This window comes from Saimiri boliviensis, chromosome 3 (assembly GCF_048565385.1).
Source record: "Saimiri boliviensis isolate mSaiBol1 chromosome 3, mSaiBol1.pri, whole genome shotgun sequence".
NCBI lineage: Eukaryota > Metazoa > Chordata > Mammalia > Primates > Cebidae > Saimiri > Saimiri boliviensis.
This window is the reverse complement of record NC_133451.1, coordinates 74233226-74249201: the sequence shown is the minus strand read 5'-3', so window position 1 is coordinate 74249201 and position 15976 is coordinate 74233226. Positions and strand designations below refer to the sequence as shown.

At 38.7% G+C, this 15976-nt stretch overlaps 1 protein-coding gene across 1 annotated transcript in view; it reads right to left on the bottom strand.

The window, feature by feature from the left end:
• BMP3 (bone morphogenetic protein 3) overlaps positions 1–15642 on the bottom strand; it is a 30358-nt gene extending 14716 nt beyond the window's left edge. Inside the window, exon 1 of the mRNA XM_003923945.4 lies at positions 14024–15642. Within this exon, the coding sequence (XP_003923994.1) occupies positions 14024–14339 (316 nt within the window). The 5' untranslated portion in view covers positions 14340–15642. The remainder of the gene's footprint in view (positions 1–14023) is intronic.
• Positions 15643–15976: the final 334 nt, after the last annotated feature.

Sequence of the window (15976 nt, the reverse complement as noted above, 5' to 3'; positions counted from 1 at the left end):
GCTAAATGAAAGCCAGACATGGAAGGTCACATATTGTTTGATTCCAACCATATAAAATATCCAGCATGGTAAATTCCATAGAGACGATCTCAGATTGCACTTTGCCGGAAGCTAAAGGGAGGGGCTAATGAAAAGAAACTCCTTAATGGTTACAGAGTTTTACTTCAAAATTGTGGAAATATTTTGGAATTATATAGACTTGATGATAGCACAACATTGTGAGGGTATTAATTGTCATTATATTGCTTATTTAAAATTAGTTAATTTTATACTACGCGAATTTTACCTCAATTAAAACAAGGCAAAAAAATTATGCAGTCTCTTGTTTTTGAGGGTTCCGGAAAGTGGAATAAAAAGAAAGTAATAAACAGGAATAATTTTAAAGGACAGAAGAAGATTAACAAGAATCAGCCTTTTTAATCAATTTGCTTTTCCTTTACTGAAGCACCATAAATGTGTGGAAATTGTAACACAGAAGAAACTTAAAGGGGTGAAAGCGCAGAGTTACAGAAGACTATCAAGACTTACTCCTACAAATTTGGTAAAGTATTATAATAGCTTTTTGTCTGAGGTATATATAACTTACGGTTTACAAACTCAGGGTTTTGAATTGCACCCACCTTGATTCGAGTACTCTCTCAACCACTTATTAACTTCACAACATTACACAAGCTAATGTTCTCATTCACAAAATGAGACAATATCTACCTCTCATGTCGTCAGAATTAAATGAGAAATGTGTAAAGCAGTCCATAAAGTGTCTATGAAGTGTTTCTTAAATATAAATAGCTATTGTTATTAGTTCTGGTATTAAAAGTCTAATATAAATATAATATATAATGAATATAAATATCATTTTATATTGAGCCAGCATGTGTTACAGGGATTATGTCTTCTATCTGCTTCAAAAAATGTAGGTGCAGTGGCTCACACCTGATATGCCAGCACATTGAGAGCCTGAGGCAGGTGGATCATTTGTGGTCAGGAGTTTGAGACCAGTCTGGCCAACATGGTGAAACCCTGTCTCTACTAAAAATACAAAAAATTAGCCAGGCAGTAGTGGTGCATGCGTGTAATCCCAGCTGCTCAGGAGGCAGAGGCTGGAGAATTGCTTGAGTCTGGGAGGTGGAGGGTGGAATGGGCTGATATAGTGCCACTGCACTCCAGCTTGGGTGACAGAGTGACAGACCCCGTCTCAAAAAAAAAAAATAAAAAATGTACTATGCATAGTAAGCTTTGGGTGACTAGGATCCAGTGCCTCTCAATATTCAAATAATACGTCTGGAAAAATAAGGCATACTGCAAAAATGTCAAAAAAGAAAAAGAATGCTGTTGTGGAGCTTGTTTGGAGTTTATGACATTCCATAAATTTAAGAGTTAAATTTCTACATAGCTTAACAGAAATGATTAAAATTGTTCATTCATACTTCCGATTCTTCAAATCCAGAAATTAGAGAGAAGAAGAGAATGAGAGATTAATTAATAAGGGCCAAATCTGATCCATTCCTTTAGGCTAATAAAATGAAATCCGCATGATTGAGGTTACTGCTCAGGAATCTCCAGCTCTGGGACCAGTCACTAGGGCCTAAGCCCTTCTCCATACACTTGTTCCATATACATATTTGTTTCAGAAACACACACGCCATTGTGAAATTATGTTCTTGATCAAAAACATGTTTCAGTAAAAACAAAACATTTTTATAAAGATGTGGAAACTTAAAATGAGTTCATTGAGTCCCCAAGCACAAGGGAAGTGCAATGGGAAACATATTTTATTCATTTTTAACATTGTGTGAAGGAAAAAGGAGGAAACTGCCATTGGTGCACATTTGTATAATCCATGATACCAGGGTAATATTTTACAGACCTTTAAAACAAAGCCATGGCATCAGAACTGTTCAAAGACTTGAGCCTTAATTCATACCAGTCGCCAGAGCAGATAGAAGTTTAAGGTGGAAGGAAGAGAAGCCACTCTGTTCTAGTTATGTGGCAATCTAATGGTTGCCAAACAAACATGGTGGCATGAAATAAATGAACTCCAAGGGATATGGATAAACCCATCCTGCCCCTTGTCCTACATTTTGCTTCAAAATATTTTCTTCTTTCAAACATGTTTCCTTCTAGTCACCTTGTGACCTGCTGTTAATTAGTCTTTACATCTGTGCCCAATCTACAACATCTTGTAAAAGTCCCAGAATCTGTCATACTGCCTCTTCCAATGGCTCTCCTTTTAAATCAGTGCTTTATTTTGAAGTCAAAGCCCATTGGACCAGTCACAGTTCCACTACACCCAATAGCTGCCCTCATGCAAATACCTAAGCTCTTTAAGTTTTGGTGTGCTCATCTATAAAGTGGGTCCGGTACTACCAACTACAGAGTTGTTGTGAGGATTAATTGAGATAAGACACACAAAACATATAGAAAATATTCAGTAAATGTTAGCTAACTAGAACAGTGGTGTCTAGTATGATAGTATGTAGCCACTTACGTTCAAATTGAGATGTGCTGTAAGTGTAAAATACACACTGAATTTTGAAGACTTAGTATGAAAATGAAGATAAATATCATTTTATATTGAGCCAGCATGTGTTAAAAACTTTATTCAACTATATTGAATTAAATATATTATTAAAATTAATCTCACATTGCTTTTCACACTTTTATATGTAGCTACTAAAAATTTTAAATTGAATATGTGGCTCACATTTGTGGTTCCCATTAAATCTCTATTGGATGGTCGTGGTCTAGAATAATCACTAGTTTTGTAGTCAAAATGGAAAGAAAAAAAGACATATTTTCCCGAATGCATTAAAGAATTCAAATTCTGCTAAACATGAATATACAAACAAAACAGTAAATTGGACAAAATATTAACTTCTTGAAATGCAATATTTTTTCTTTATGAAGGACATATTAGATAAAGATCATTTTTGTGATTAGCTTTTAATTTTTCCACAGACTGTAGCTAATCATTTCAATCTGTAACCAAAAGTCTGAGACCAACAAATTGCTGTTTCATAGAACATGGCATCTTAGCAACAGTGCCTTTTGGCATAAAGATTATTTATATGCATAGCTTCAATTGTATTATTTGTGTATTACACACATAAACACACCAAAACCAGCAGAGAACAGAGACCAAAGCAAAACAAATGTTTTACTTCACAAACATGAATTGAATATCTACTAGATGCTGGATCCTGGGCTGGATCACAGGGCTGCACAAATGGATATTACAGCTCACACTGTGGTGGGGGGAAGGAATAATGAGCATCATGCAGGTGGCTATGCCATGATGATAATACAAGCTGCCAAAGGTGTTAACTATGCTTGGAACAGAATTTTGGGAGCCATTAACTTTACTCAGGTAGAGGCAAAGAAACACACAGGTAAGAATTAAGCTTTGATCAGACTTTTAAAGATGAAGGAAGAAGGAAATTTTGACGAGGGAATAGAAAGAACACATTCTAGCAGTATGGAGTGCTATATATCTGGAAGTTTTTGCAAAAGAAATGTTGCTGATGTTTTGAATAGAAAACAGAAAAGTACTTACAATTAGCCTAGTTATTGATGTTCTAGCAGTTCTACAGAACTGAAGTTCTAGCAAACGTCTAAGCCATCCAAGTTGAGCAAAGGCATGGCCAATTTGAAGCCTAACGAAAGGCATTATGTTATGCCCAACACTTGATGTGTTTGCTCTTGCTATTTCCACCTAGGCTAGGGAACTCTGTCTGTTCTAGATCCTCTCCCTCCTGGGTTAAAAAAAAAAAAAAAAAAAAGAAAATTCAAGAAGCAAAATAATAGCCTAGAATTGTCAGCCATTTCATGAAGCATTTATTGACTTTGACTTTTCTAACCAATACTTTATTTTTGTCTTCTCTGATCCGAAAACATTTTCTTTTGTGTAAATTAATAATCTTCTCTCCAAAGCAACTCAACATGTAGTTACTGAGCATTTACAATGGGCAAAAAAAAAAAAAAAAAATAGTGATAAGAGAGCAGCATGGGGTCAAATGAATGAATACGGAGAAGAAAATAAGAATGAGGTGTTTACCTTCCTGCAAATACCAGTACATAATAATATCTATTCAATTACTTTCATAGTCCTTTATTTTTTAAAATTTTATATTAACTTTTAAAGTGTCTTTCCATACTTATGAACAAAAGATTTATATTGTCTCTCTCTTCCTCATGATTTGTAGCACAGCTTTATCTATGCACACAATATCTATGTTTGAATATCAGTGAATAAAAAGACCCTTAATATTCACCTTTTCTATTCTCCTGAAATATTTAGATACTTAGCTATTGGAAATGATTGAATCCAAAACCTGAAGTGTTCTTCCTGATGAATCAGAGCAAACTGATAAAATAATGATACAAAAAAAAATCCTGAAATATTTAGATACTTATCTATTGGGAATGATTGAATACAAAACCTGAATGTACTTCCTGACTAATAAAAGCAAACTGATATAATAATGATACAATAAATAAGGGTGGATTTTATCAGGTTACAAAAAAAACACTTATGCATTTGTAGGCTGTGGATAGTATTTGGTGCTAAAAAATATTAATTGTATGCTACCCTGATCATCTAAATATATCTGGAGTTGCATGCCTAATTTTGGGTGCTCTCATTCTAACCAGTTTATTAATGCAGAAGAGGGAAACTTGGAAACTAACCCAAATGTTGAGGGGTCTGGAAATTATCTTTTAAATTTGAATTGAATAAATAAGAAAACATGGACTAGGGGGAGAAAAAGAAAGTTTAGCAGTGACATGAAAATTATTTTCAAATATTTGAGGGACTATGGAGAGATCAAGGTTTTTCCTCCAGTGTCAAAGATGAGAATGAAATCTAAAGGTGGTAGTTAAATGGTGGCCAAATCCAAGCCAATAGGAGTCATGACTTTCAAACCGTTTTACTTAGTGAGAGCCATCTCTGAGAGTGGGGCAACTGGAGATAAGTTATGACTATTACGGGAGGATGTTTTTATGGTAGGGCAGAGTGTGAAAGGTGAATGAGAGACTCTCTCATTCCTTGCAAGTAGCTATAACTGGCTTGGTTTTCTAGCTTCCCCCAGACATAGTTTAATGTCAAATGTGACTACCAATAGGTGGTGCTATTTTCTTACTGTTTGCTGGGACTGACCACATGGAATATTATCTACTGCAGCCTAGTTAGGGTTTACCAGTGGCATTGTAATCTCATATTTTGAATTTTCCAGAGTTTTAACTCCTGAGAACTGAAAAGGACGTTAGAAGTCAGGTGAGTTTCTGAACAAGCCAAACTCTCTTCTACACATTTGGGACTTTGCACCTGTTGCTGCTTCTCTCTGCAGTGTCTCTACCCACCCTTTTTCTCCTTGATAATACAGATTTGTTTTTTAAGGCAAGGCAGAGATACCACTCCTGGATGCAAATTTGTCATGACAACCCACTTCTTTGGCTAGGACCCTGCCTTTATTGACATTTCATTACACTGTTGCTTCTTCTTAAGCCCATAGGTTCCTTAAAGACAAGGCTCTGTATTATATCAGACTCTTCAGCCTCCTGTAACACAGGGCTTGACTCTAAAGTAGTACTCAGTAAATGCTTTTTTAAAAAAAAAATCAGTGAGCAAATTTAGTTCAACTTACTTATTAGAGAAATGCAAACATGAAGGGTCATAGGAATTAGCCAGCTAGCTAGCAATTGACTTTGGAGAGGAAGCTGGGTAGGCTTTTTAAAAGGAGCTTGATTATTAAATAAAGGTAGAAGATTTATTTCTGTTTTTATCTAAAAACAAATAACTTGCACCTGATGAAGCCCAGGACTCATTTTAGGAAGTTGAGCTCTGATTTAGGGACTTAGTGCCGGCCATGCTGTTGCAACACTTCAGTGCCTCTCCAGGAGTAGCTGAGGCTGTGTGTCCAGGGAGTGGTAAGGGAAAGTTCACCTTTGTGCTGGCCCACACAGAACGTTTTCAAAGGGAATTAGAACATACAATGGAAAGCTTTCTATGTAAAGTCTGATTTTAAAACAAATAGACTAGATGAAATCTTGATGATTAGCTAAATCCTCAGGAAGCAGGGAAAACATTTTAGTCATACAGAAAATATGTAACTAAGAACAGTCACCTCCCCAACCCTCCCCTGCCCCAACTTCTTTCTTCAAACAAAGTACAGCTGCTAGAAGTGCCAGGAGTGCCTAGGACAGGGACACATCCCCTCTCAGTCGCTGGCCGAATATTTGCTGCAGATTACTTAGTCAAGATTGTAGTGTCCCTGTGCTGCCTTCAACTTTCAGGCACAGGCAAAGGGAGAATTTCTGCAGAGAACACAAAGTCACAGAATTTTGTTTCTCCTGCACAGTCCAGTCAAATGACTGTGCTTTACGGGATCTCAAAACAACCATTTTCTATGTCCAAAGTAAAAACAGCCAAAGATGGTATTATGTACGTTTTTCTAGAGTAGTAAAATGTTCATTAATCAGTTTATCTACTCAGCCTCTGCCCAAAGGCATTCCTAGACTGTGAGCGCTCAGAGGGCAGACCTATGTTCTATAAATCTTTGAATTCCTAGTACTTCACGCAGCTTGGAGCACTTAAATCCCAAAGGGTATTTGTTAAGTGTGTTGAAAGAACAACACTGTAAACTTAACTTATTTAAAAGTGTTTCCTACTTAACACCAAAATGTAAAAACTTTCAAGTAATTTCAAGTTCCCAAAGTCAGCAAGAGCCCTTCTTGGGTACAAATACCATAAGTATTTCCCTTCAGTTCATTAGAAAAAGAAGTATTATAATCATTGTATATGAAGTAGAATAGTATTGCCATTTGATGAATAAATATAAGTGGTAAAATGTCCCATAAGAAATTCTTTCAAGGAAAGTTTATTTTTAAAGGATATTTGCCTAGCTGATAGCTTTTCAACCATTTCATCTTTTCTCCTGAACATCTAATTCAACTGAACTGAAGTATTTAGTGAGTATCAGCTATATGGTAAATTGTGCTAGGTCCTCAGAATGCAGATGAAATGAGATAGACTCCCCAGGGATTTGCTTTACAGAACCCTACTCATACCATATTTTTCTTCTAGCAAATTTATTACATCACAAACTCTCTGCAGCTATAAGAGAAGGGTAAGCAGTGATTAACTTACTTTGAAGACTTCTTTATGGCAAAAACCATCATAAAGACAGTAATATACCATCTAAGGTATACATTTAAAAAGACTTATCGTTATATAAGTCAATGAACAATTTGTCTATGGCTAGGCCCACTAAAAGAGCCAGATGAGATGAGGAATAACATGATAATCAATTCTAGATTTGAAGAGGCTAATTTTGACATAAAATACTCAAAACTCTAGGGACAGAAGCTTAGAGCAGTGTTTCTCAAATATGGATCATAATCTTGCGGATGGCTTTTTAAAACACAAATTTCTAAACTCCACCCACAGAGTTTGATTCAGAGGGTCTGGTATGCACTGAAGAATTTCTAATAAGGTTCTAAGTAGTATCGATGCTGCTAGGCCACCAACTATACTTTAAAAACAACTAACTTCAACAAATCTCTATAAAAAGGTATAACCCTGCACCACTCAGCCACCATGGTCAGGACGGAAAATAGTATATTTGTTTAATATAGGTTTGGGATATGATAGATTGCACAGATGATTACCAACTGTTTTTACATAATCACCCAAATATTTTCTATGCTACAAACAGATACACATTATCAACATTTGAGATATGTTTAAGGCATTGTGGAAAGTTAGAGGGAAAGAGTCTCAAAATATTAAAAATATTAGAATACCTAATTTATATAGGATTCTAAGTTTTTAAAGCATCTTTACATTCACTTTCTCAATTGAGTTTCACCATATTCCTGTGAGACAGGCACAGTAGGTATAATTTAACCCATTTGATAGATGAAAAAATTGAGAATAATAATATTGGATGACTTTACTTATTAGCAGTTCAGCCAGCAATAGAAGTTAGATCTCCTAACTCTTAGCCTTAGGTAATAGAAAAAACAAAACACTAATAATCTTTTCTCTACTTGAAAACCATTTCACTTAACCCACACCAAGTGCAGCAATTACCCTTAAATCAGTCTTTAATTTCTTGCAATTAAAGCAAGAGTGTTTGAAAGAAAAGCAAATAAAAGTGTGTTGGACAGTAGCTTTAACTGTAAAATGAGGGGGCTGAACGAAGAACATTGTACTTTTAAATTTATTGGAAGTAATTATTTTGTAAAAAGAAATATTTAACAGTACCTTAGCAAAGTAAGAAGAACTAACTGAAGCTAATAATACAGTGAGATCATTTTGTACACACACTTATGTTCATGGTATGCCCTAATACAACCAAGGTACTACATTTACCATGGTTCTATTGCCATGAGAAGATGGCTTTTAAAGAAATATAGATTATTAAAAGAGTCAATAAAAGCCCCATGGTCATCTGACTCTATGATCTACATGCTGGTGTTTTAGACAAACAAAGAGAAATCCATGATTTTAAAATATCATTCCTCAAAATGTCTGTTATCCAGGAGTACTGCTGTATATGTCATTATACTAAGATACAACCACTGCTAAAATGTAAATAGTAATTTTATTGGCTGTAAAATATATTCCATATATGAAAGATTTTTGGTTACATGTCATCTTTTACTACTCTAAAAAGTAGATAAAATCTTGATATACTTGTGTTAATTGATTAATAAAAAGTCGACATTTTTATTACATATTCTATTTTCATGGATTTATAACATAATCACAAAAATTAACTCAATTGAAATACAGCATACAAAAGTTCAACTTAAGATTATTTGTGATGCCAAATGTCTTTTCACTACTGCCACCAAAATGAAGGCATTAAGACACTAACTGATTATTAGGATATATAAACTGAGCATATGGGAGAATCATCAAAATTTGGGAAGAGAAATTCTGTTATTGAAGCACAAAAGACCTGACTAGCCAATAGAAAATATATAACAAGTAGCTCAAGCATTTTTATGAGATTTTTTGATAGGTATAATTTTTTTTATTATGCCTATTAAATGTAACAAATACTGGGGATTTATAACATAAGGAATTTGATTGATATCCTGAGTAAATGTGTCTTTCATCAAAATAGTAATGGTGACAAAACATTAACAAAGTGATATGTATGATTATTAGTGAGTTTTTCCACAAATAAACTAGCTTTTCTTTTTAAAGCATAATACCTGTGTGAAGCAATGCATATTAATCTTATAGAAGAAAACAATGAGGAGAACTCAAAAAGATACAGGGAAAAATAAAATTTAATGACAGAAGAACTCTAAAATTACATTCAGAGAAGTTTATAACATAAAAGCAGGAAGATGGTACAATGCCAATTGAAGGCAAGTCCAAAAAGCAATAATACAAGTAAACATAGTGAGATAGATACTGCATGGGAAATGAAAAATGAGACAGTGTTCAGTTGAATAACTGTTTTCTCAACTAGGCATCTTAGAAGGACATTTCTCTGAAATGCTTTCTCCAGGAGAAAGTATTCCCCTTTTATGGGGACTCATTAGCATTTAAAGGCCTTGAAGGATCCCTCAGCAAAGAAAATTGATCACATTGTCCAAAATTTGACCATGGGACCCAATTTTATATAACACCTGTTAACAACTCACAAAGACCTCTTGTTGTGAAAATTTATCCCAGAAAATTAGATTTGGCTATTAAAAATAACAGGTTTTGAGATGAGCTCAGTATGTTTGAAAAATTGCCTGGCAAATACATCATGGTACTTATTTCTGCTTCCATTAAAGGAGGGAGTTGTTTTCTTAACTGTGTCTTCCAAATATAAAATTGTATAATGTAAAAATGCTTAAAAGCAGATTTGATATTCATGTCTCTATTTAATTTTTAGAAAAATCTGAACTTATTCAATCAAGTGCTTATGAACTTCCACTACTTAGGTAAAATGTATGTAACCCTTCTAATTCATTCTGAATTATGTATGTATTTCTAATGTACAAATATTCCTTGAGTGAATTGTTTGCTTAGGAGATTTTTTTTTTTCATTGACCCCCATGGTCTCTTGGTCTCTTTAAGTGTTTCTGGCTATACTACAAAGTTAAATTTAAATTATTTTCTATGTAATTCATTTCCTTTCTCCTTTTCATTAGCATGAATAATCAAGAATTCATGGCATTATGATTTTTTAAATGTCAGAGATTGTAAAGCTGTCTTGCTTGTTACAGTAAAAACTTCATTAAAGGCTATCATGTATTCAGAGAGTTGTGTAATTCAAAGCAGCTGCACATCCAGCTCCTCTTCCCCAGATGCACTATTGTCCTTTAAATGAAAGCATCAGATTATCTAAGTACTTGTAAATTTCAAGCCTAGTTTCTAGGTGCCAGGCAATTCAAGGTAACTATGTTTTAATAGTTTTTATAGTCCCTTAGCATCAAACTCATCACAAATGATGTTTTCCCACTGGTTCTATAAATTTTGAAGAAATGGCTCCTATTGGAATGATCATTTAACAGTTAATAATATACTCTTTGCCAAAACCTTATATTTTAGCATTATACTTTAGAAACATTTCAATATTATAATTACTTATTTTAAAAGTATTTTGGTCATGGGAGGAAAGAATCTCCTCTTCCTCGTTGCAGGAAAATATTCACTTGTGGGGCTGGATTACCTTAATTATGTTTTTTAAACCTATGAAGTATGTGTGTTTTTATAAAGGTAACAAATACTCACTAAAATGTGATATTTTTGTAGGTATATGTCTAAATAGTGATAGTTTCCTAATAATGTATGCTTTAATTGTTTTTCCTGAAGAGATTACATTTGTCATTGTGAAAAGTAAGTTTTTTTTTTTTTTAATTATTTTAGGTTCCGGGGTACATGTGCAGGGTTGTTGCATAGGTGCGTATTATATCCAGCATTTCTCCCCAGGTTACTCCTCCCCACCCTTCCCACCCCCTGCTGTCACTCGCCTAGCTGCTCCCCAACTGTCCTCAGTGTGTGAGGCTCCTCTCCCTGAGTCCACATGTTCTCATTGTTCAACACCGGCCTACGAGAACATAACGGTGTTTGGTTAAGAAAAGGAAGATTAAGTGACTACGGGAATCATGAGACAGTGATGATCATAAGTATCTTAAAAGATCAAAACAGAAGAAAACTTTATGTAAAATATCTTTCTTTATCATATAGTAGCCAGAGACAACTTAAACCAAAATCAAAATAAATGCTAATTTCATATCCTTCTGTCTTCCCTGACACGGTGTGTTTTTATAAAGCTGAACTTTTGTCATTAATATATTTTGTAAATTACTTATGGAAAAAGGAAAGATAAAACCTATGTTTACATAAACCCTTCTACATCACAAAGAACTTACAAGCACTCCAAACTTAAGGTTTTGGCACACCAACTACACAGCATTCAGGGAGGAGAAAAGGGGTTAGCAGAAAGTGTATTTAGGATGCATGCCACCCACCATCGAGTAATGGTTTAAGTAGAAAGTAATCAGAGGGAGACCGCAGCAGCTAAATTTCAACCAAAGATATTCTAGGTTTAGAACAATAAATAATTTTTAATCAGGTATGTTCCAAGGAACAAATAGGACTCTAAGGCTATAACTCAGCCTGAATAAGCACTTGGAGGCTGCCGGATCAGCAGCTACCCCATATATAGCACACCACCTGACCTTCCATTAAAATTTCTAATATCTTCAGTGCAGAGAAACCCATATGTTCTAAAACGTAAAAACTTTGGACTGGAAAATGTATCTACTATATTAATTTAGACAGCATCTTTCACCTACAAGGAGACATATGTCACAAGATGAAAGTGTATGGAAATGCTGATACGGATGAAGAGAGAGGGACACACATGAAAACTTTAGCACCTTCCTGGAGTCCTGCCTTATTAGAGCCAGAACTGCCTTATAATAGTCTTTTTAGTGTGTTAGTAACTAAAGACTCTTGGAAGGGGTCCAACACCAACCACCTCTCCAGGAGTCTCAATGAGGTAACATGACACTTAAGCTTCCACAAAAACCAGTGTCTACATTTGATGAATAAGTCATTAAGACAGTCTCTACGATGCTAAAGGGATTACTTTTCTTATCAGGGCACACAGCCTTGTATACATGCATCAAGCTGCAACTCATCATTTCATGCGAATGTCTGGCCTCCATATCAGAGTTTATCATTTGATGCTATGGGACTACAGTGAGGCTGGTAAAGGACTCTCTGGAATTATATTGAAAGTAACGAGTTGAAGCCACAAACTATATGGTGCCTGAGTTATTAAAATCTTTATATATGGTTAACTTAGCCGAAAACAAATACAAGCCGTACAATTTGTGAATGAAACAAACTAAAATTCTACCTTCAAACCAAGTGGTTCATACTATAAATGAAACTTATCAATAAAAAAAAATTACTGTTTTTCTCTTTGGAGCTTCAACTATTCCCTAGGAATAGAACCAAGAAAATAAATACGAAGATAAGAAACTATATGAGTAGCTTCATTTTTGCCACCTGCCTAGCTCACCCAACTTCCTTCCAATCCTTGCAACTCCCACGAGTCCTTCACTGAGCTCTGCCCCTAGAGTTGCACTAAAGTAAACAAAGCATTCACTGGTGTGGTCAGCTGTCAGGACAGCCTCCTCCAGTGGCTGAGATGCTGTGGATAACACAGAGTAGGTTTCTCTTTCCTTACTTGTGGCCATCTCCTCACAGATCACGCTCATGGTTTTAAGAAGAAAGTACAATCTGGTTCAGTTCAGTGTCTAGCTAAGACTTCTGCATTAGGAAGCGTAATTCACATCTATTGTAAATGTCATCATGCCTATGAGCTCTAGAATATATTTACACAGACAATACTGGGCTTTCCTTGATGAATGCTTTATTTTTCCTTTTTTACAGGAGTCCTACATATCAAAGTTTTGGGAGATATCTTTCTAGTGGTTCTGACAGTATTGATTGAGGCACGACCTTATTCCTTGAAGATTCTTGGCTATTGTTCAACAGTTCACTGAAAATAGGTTTTGCAGTTACATTTCTTCTTATCATGAATGTAGTAAACAAAAAAGCCTGGTGAATCCTCAAAGCATAAAAATACAGTTAGTGTCCAGGAAGCTTTCCCTCAAGCTGTTAACACAAGGGAGGGAGGCTGTTAGCATAAGTTACTCCCTTCACCACAGGGGCTAGGAGAAACCTTGTTAAGCCATTAATTTCAGTCCGAAGTGATCTGTGCTGAAAAATGGGATGAGCAGATTTTCTTGGGCAGTTTCCAAGAGGTGTTTACATCCAAGGTTGCTCCCTCCCCTTGTTCCCCAGCTTCTCCCAGCATGGATGTGGTACAACCCCTATTTACCCAGATGCGTTTTAAATAATAGAAACACCCAAGCACCTGGCTTTTGTTTTGTTTTGTTGCCACTAAGGAACTATCAAGTAAAGTGTCAAATACAGTACAGTAACACAAAAGGTGCGAATTAAGAGCGAGTGCAAGATTTGGAGAAGCAACTATTTAAAAGGAGAGGGGAAAACGTCTAATTCAAGACTGATTTCTTTCGTGGGCCCTAGCATTGGCATAAAATGGCATCTGCCTCTTAGTAAACATGGCTAAAGCCCAGTCCAAAGGAATTTCCGCTGGCCGATTTAGGAATCAACAGAATAAGGCACCTTAGAGGTGCTCCAGACACTCAGGGCAGGAGGCCTCGCAGGCATGGGGTGTCGCCCCTTCCCTTTTTCCACGAAGTTCCTCCAGCCTACCCCCTCCACTGCTCCGCGCCCTTCCTTCTCTCCATTTCCCCCTCTCACTTTGGATTTGAAAACTGGGCTTACAGGAGATGCAGCTGGCGACACGCGGGGTGTGACTGGACGGAGGAATCCAGAGGGCAGCTGCGGAGGGCTAAGAAAGGTCCCTGGGCAGGGCCACCGAGCGAGGGGCAGAAGAGGCAGCTGTGGGGGTTACTGGGAGAAAGCTGGGGCGGGACCGCGGGAAGGGGGGTTCTCATCTCGCCCACTCACCTGCTGCTCCCGCCCGAAAGCTGCGAACCGTGTTGCCTTCGCGCAGAGGCTGGGGGCGCCTGGGCTGCGAGCCTCGCTCCGGGGAGCCCGGTGTTCGCGCCGCCTGGACCGTGCTGTACCTGTCATAGAGCCGCAGCATGTGTTCAGAGACCTTGTCTTGAGGCTGCAGCTCGGAGTCCCGGCCACCACCTGCCGTGCGGTCACCTGGCACAGCTTTACGGACCTCCGGGAAAGGTTGCTTCGGTCTCTCGCCCTGAGCCAGGCTCACGCAGAAGCAGCCCAGCCACAGAAAGAGCAGCCTGCTTACCCCAGCCATGGCGAGGTACCCGCGCGGCGCGTCCGCTCCCGGCGTCGCTGCGGGACACTCCGAAGGCGCAGGGAGCCGGCGTCAAAGCCGAGGGTTGAACTCCAAACCAGCTGGGGCGAGGGCTCACGGAGTCCCGGTCACGGCCGAGTGCAGCGAGATAGCCGCCAGCCCCACTGGCGGCGCGGGCCGAGCGCAGCCCGGCAGGTGGGCTCTTCCCGGCAGCTGCGCGGACCTCACCAGCGCAGGGGGCTGCGGGCGCCGTCTCCACTCCAACGCTGAGCAACGGCTGTAGGTCGCGGCGTGTGTGGCCCGGGTTTTTTCGGGATTTGTCTGTACCTTCCTGCCTCGCTTTATTTTTTGGGAACACCCGGCCAAACGGGCCGCGGTAGGGACTAGGACTAGCGCTGCTTTGGGCGCCGGGTCGGAGCGGGGTCGGAGCCCTGGCTGTGCGCAGCGGTCCGGAGGGCGCTCGATCGCCTTTTCCAGGGATTGGAGTAGCTGCGGCGCGGCTGGTCCGAGTTTTTTAGTGTACACGTGTGTGTGTGTGTGTGTGTGTGTGTGTGTGTGTGTGAGAGAGAGAGAGAGAGAGAGAGAGAGACAGACAGAGAGACAGAGAGACAGAGACAGAGAGAGAGAGAGAGAGAGAGAGAGAGAGAGAGAGAGAGACAGAGAGAGACAGAGACTGAGCTCTTTCGCTCTCTAGCTGATGGGCTGTGGAGTCCTCAGCCAATCTCTCCCACTCCCTCGCCCTTGCCCTCCTAGGCAGTTTGCACCAGGCTGGGATAGAAGCAAGGAGGGAAGTAACCGGAGAACTGGCAGCAGGAGGGAGAGGAGAGGAAGTAGGGGTGGGACGGCTGGGGAGGAGAAGGGAAAAGGAGATTTAGGACTAAAGAAATGGTAGAAGGGACAGGTTTTTTTAGATTCTGCAATTACAGTGGCTGTATGCTAGCTAGCAAGAAGGCAGAGGAAGACAGAACTTCTTCCTGGCGTTTCGCTCTTCTGATTCCATACAAAGTCACAGCGTGAACACCATTCTCGATTACTTCTCTGAGTCTCTTCTTGACGGAGACTGCGGGTCCCTGCACCTGTACCCCGCTGTCATAGCTTCTTGTCTTTCTGAGAGCATAAGCATCATAGCACCCTTCTCTTCCGCATCATCTTCTCTCGAGGTGAGACATACGTGCAAGTCAATTCCATGTTAAAAACAAATAAAAAAAACAAGCAAACACACCACAGTCCCACCTACAGCTCCCCTCAAAGGTTTCCTTCCTATAAGTCCCCAAAAGGTTTCCCTGCAGGATGGTGCAGTGGTCCTTAAAAACAAGGGTGTCTGGAAGGTCCTGGAGTCCGGAACAGAACACGAGAGTCGCTAGCTTTGTCTTCCTAATTCTCTCTTGTCATGGCTGTACAATGGAGATTAAACTAAGAGCTTCCAGGCACAGTGGCTCTGGACTGCAATTCCAACACTTTGGGAGGCCAAGGTGGGCTGATCTCGAGGTCACGAGTTCGAGACCAGCATGGCCAACGTAGTGAAACCCCGTCTCTACTAAAAATACAAAAATTAGCTGGGCGTGGTGTTGTGAGTCTGTAATCCTAGGTGCTGGGGAGGCTGAGGCAGGAGAATAGCTTGAGCCCAGGAGGCAGAG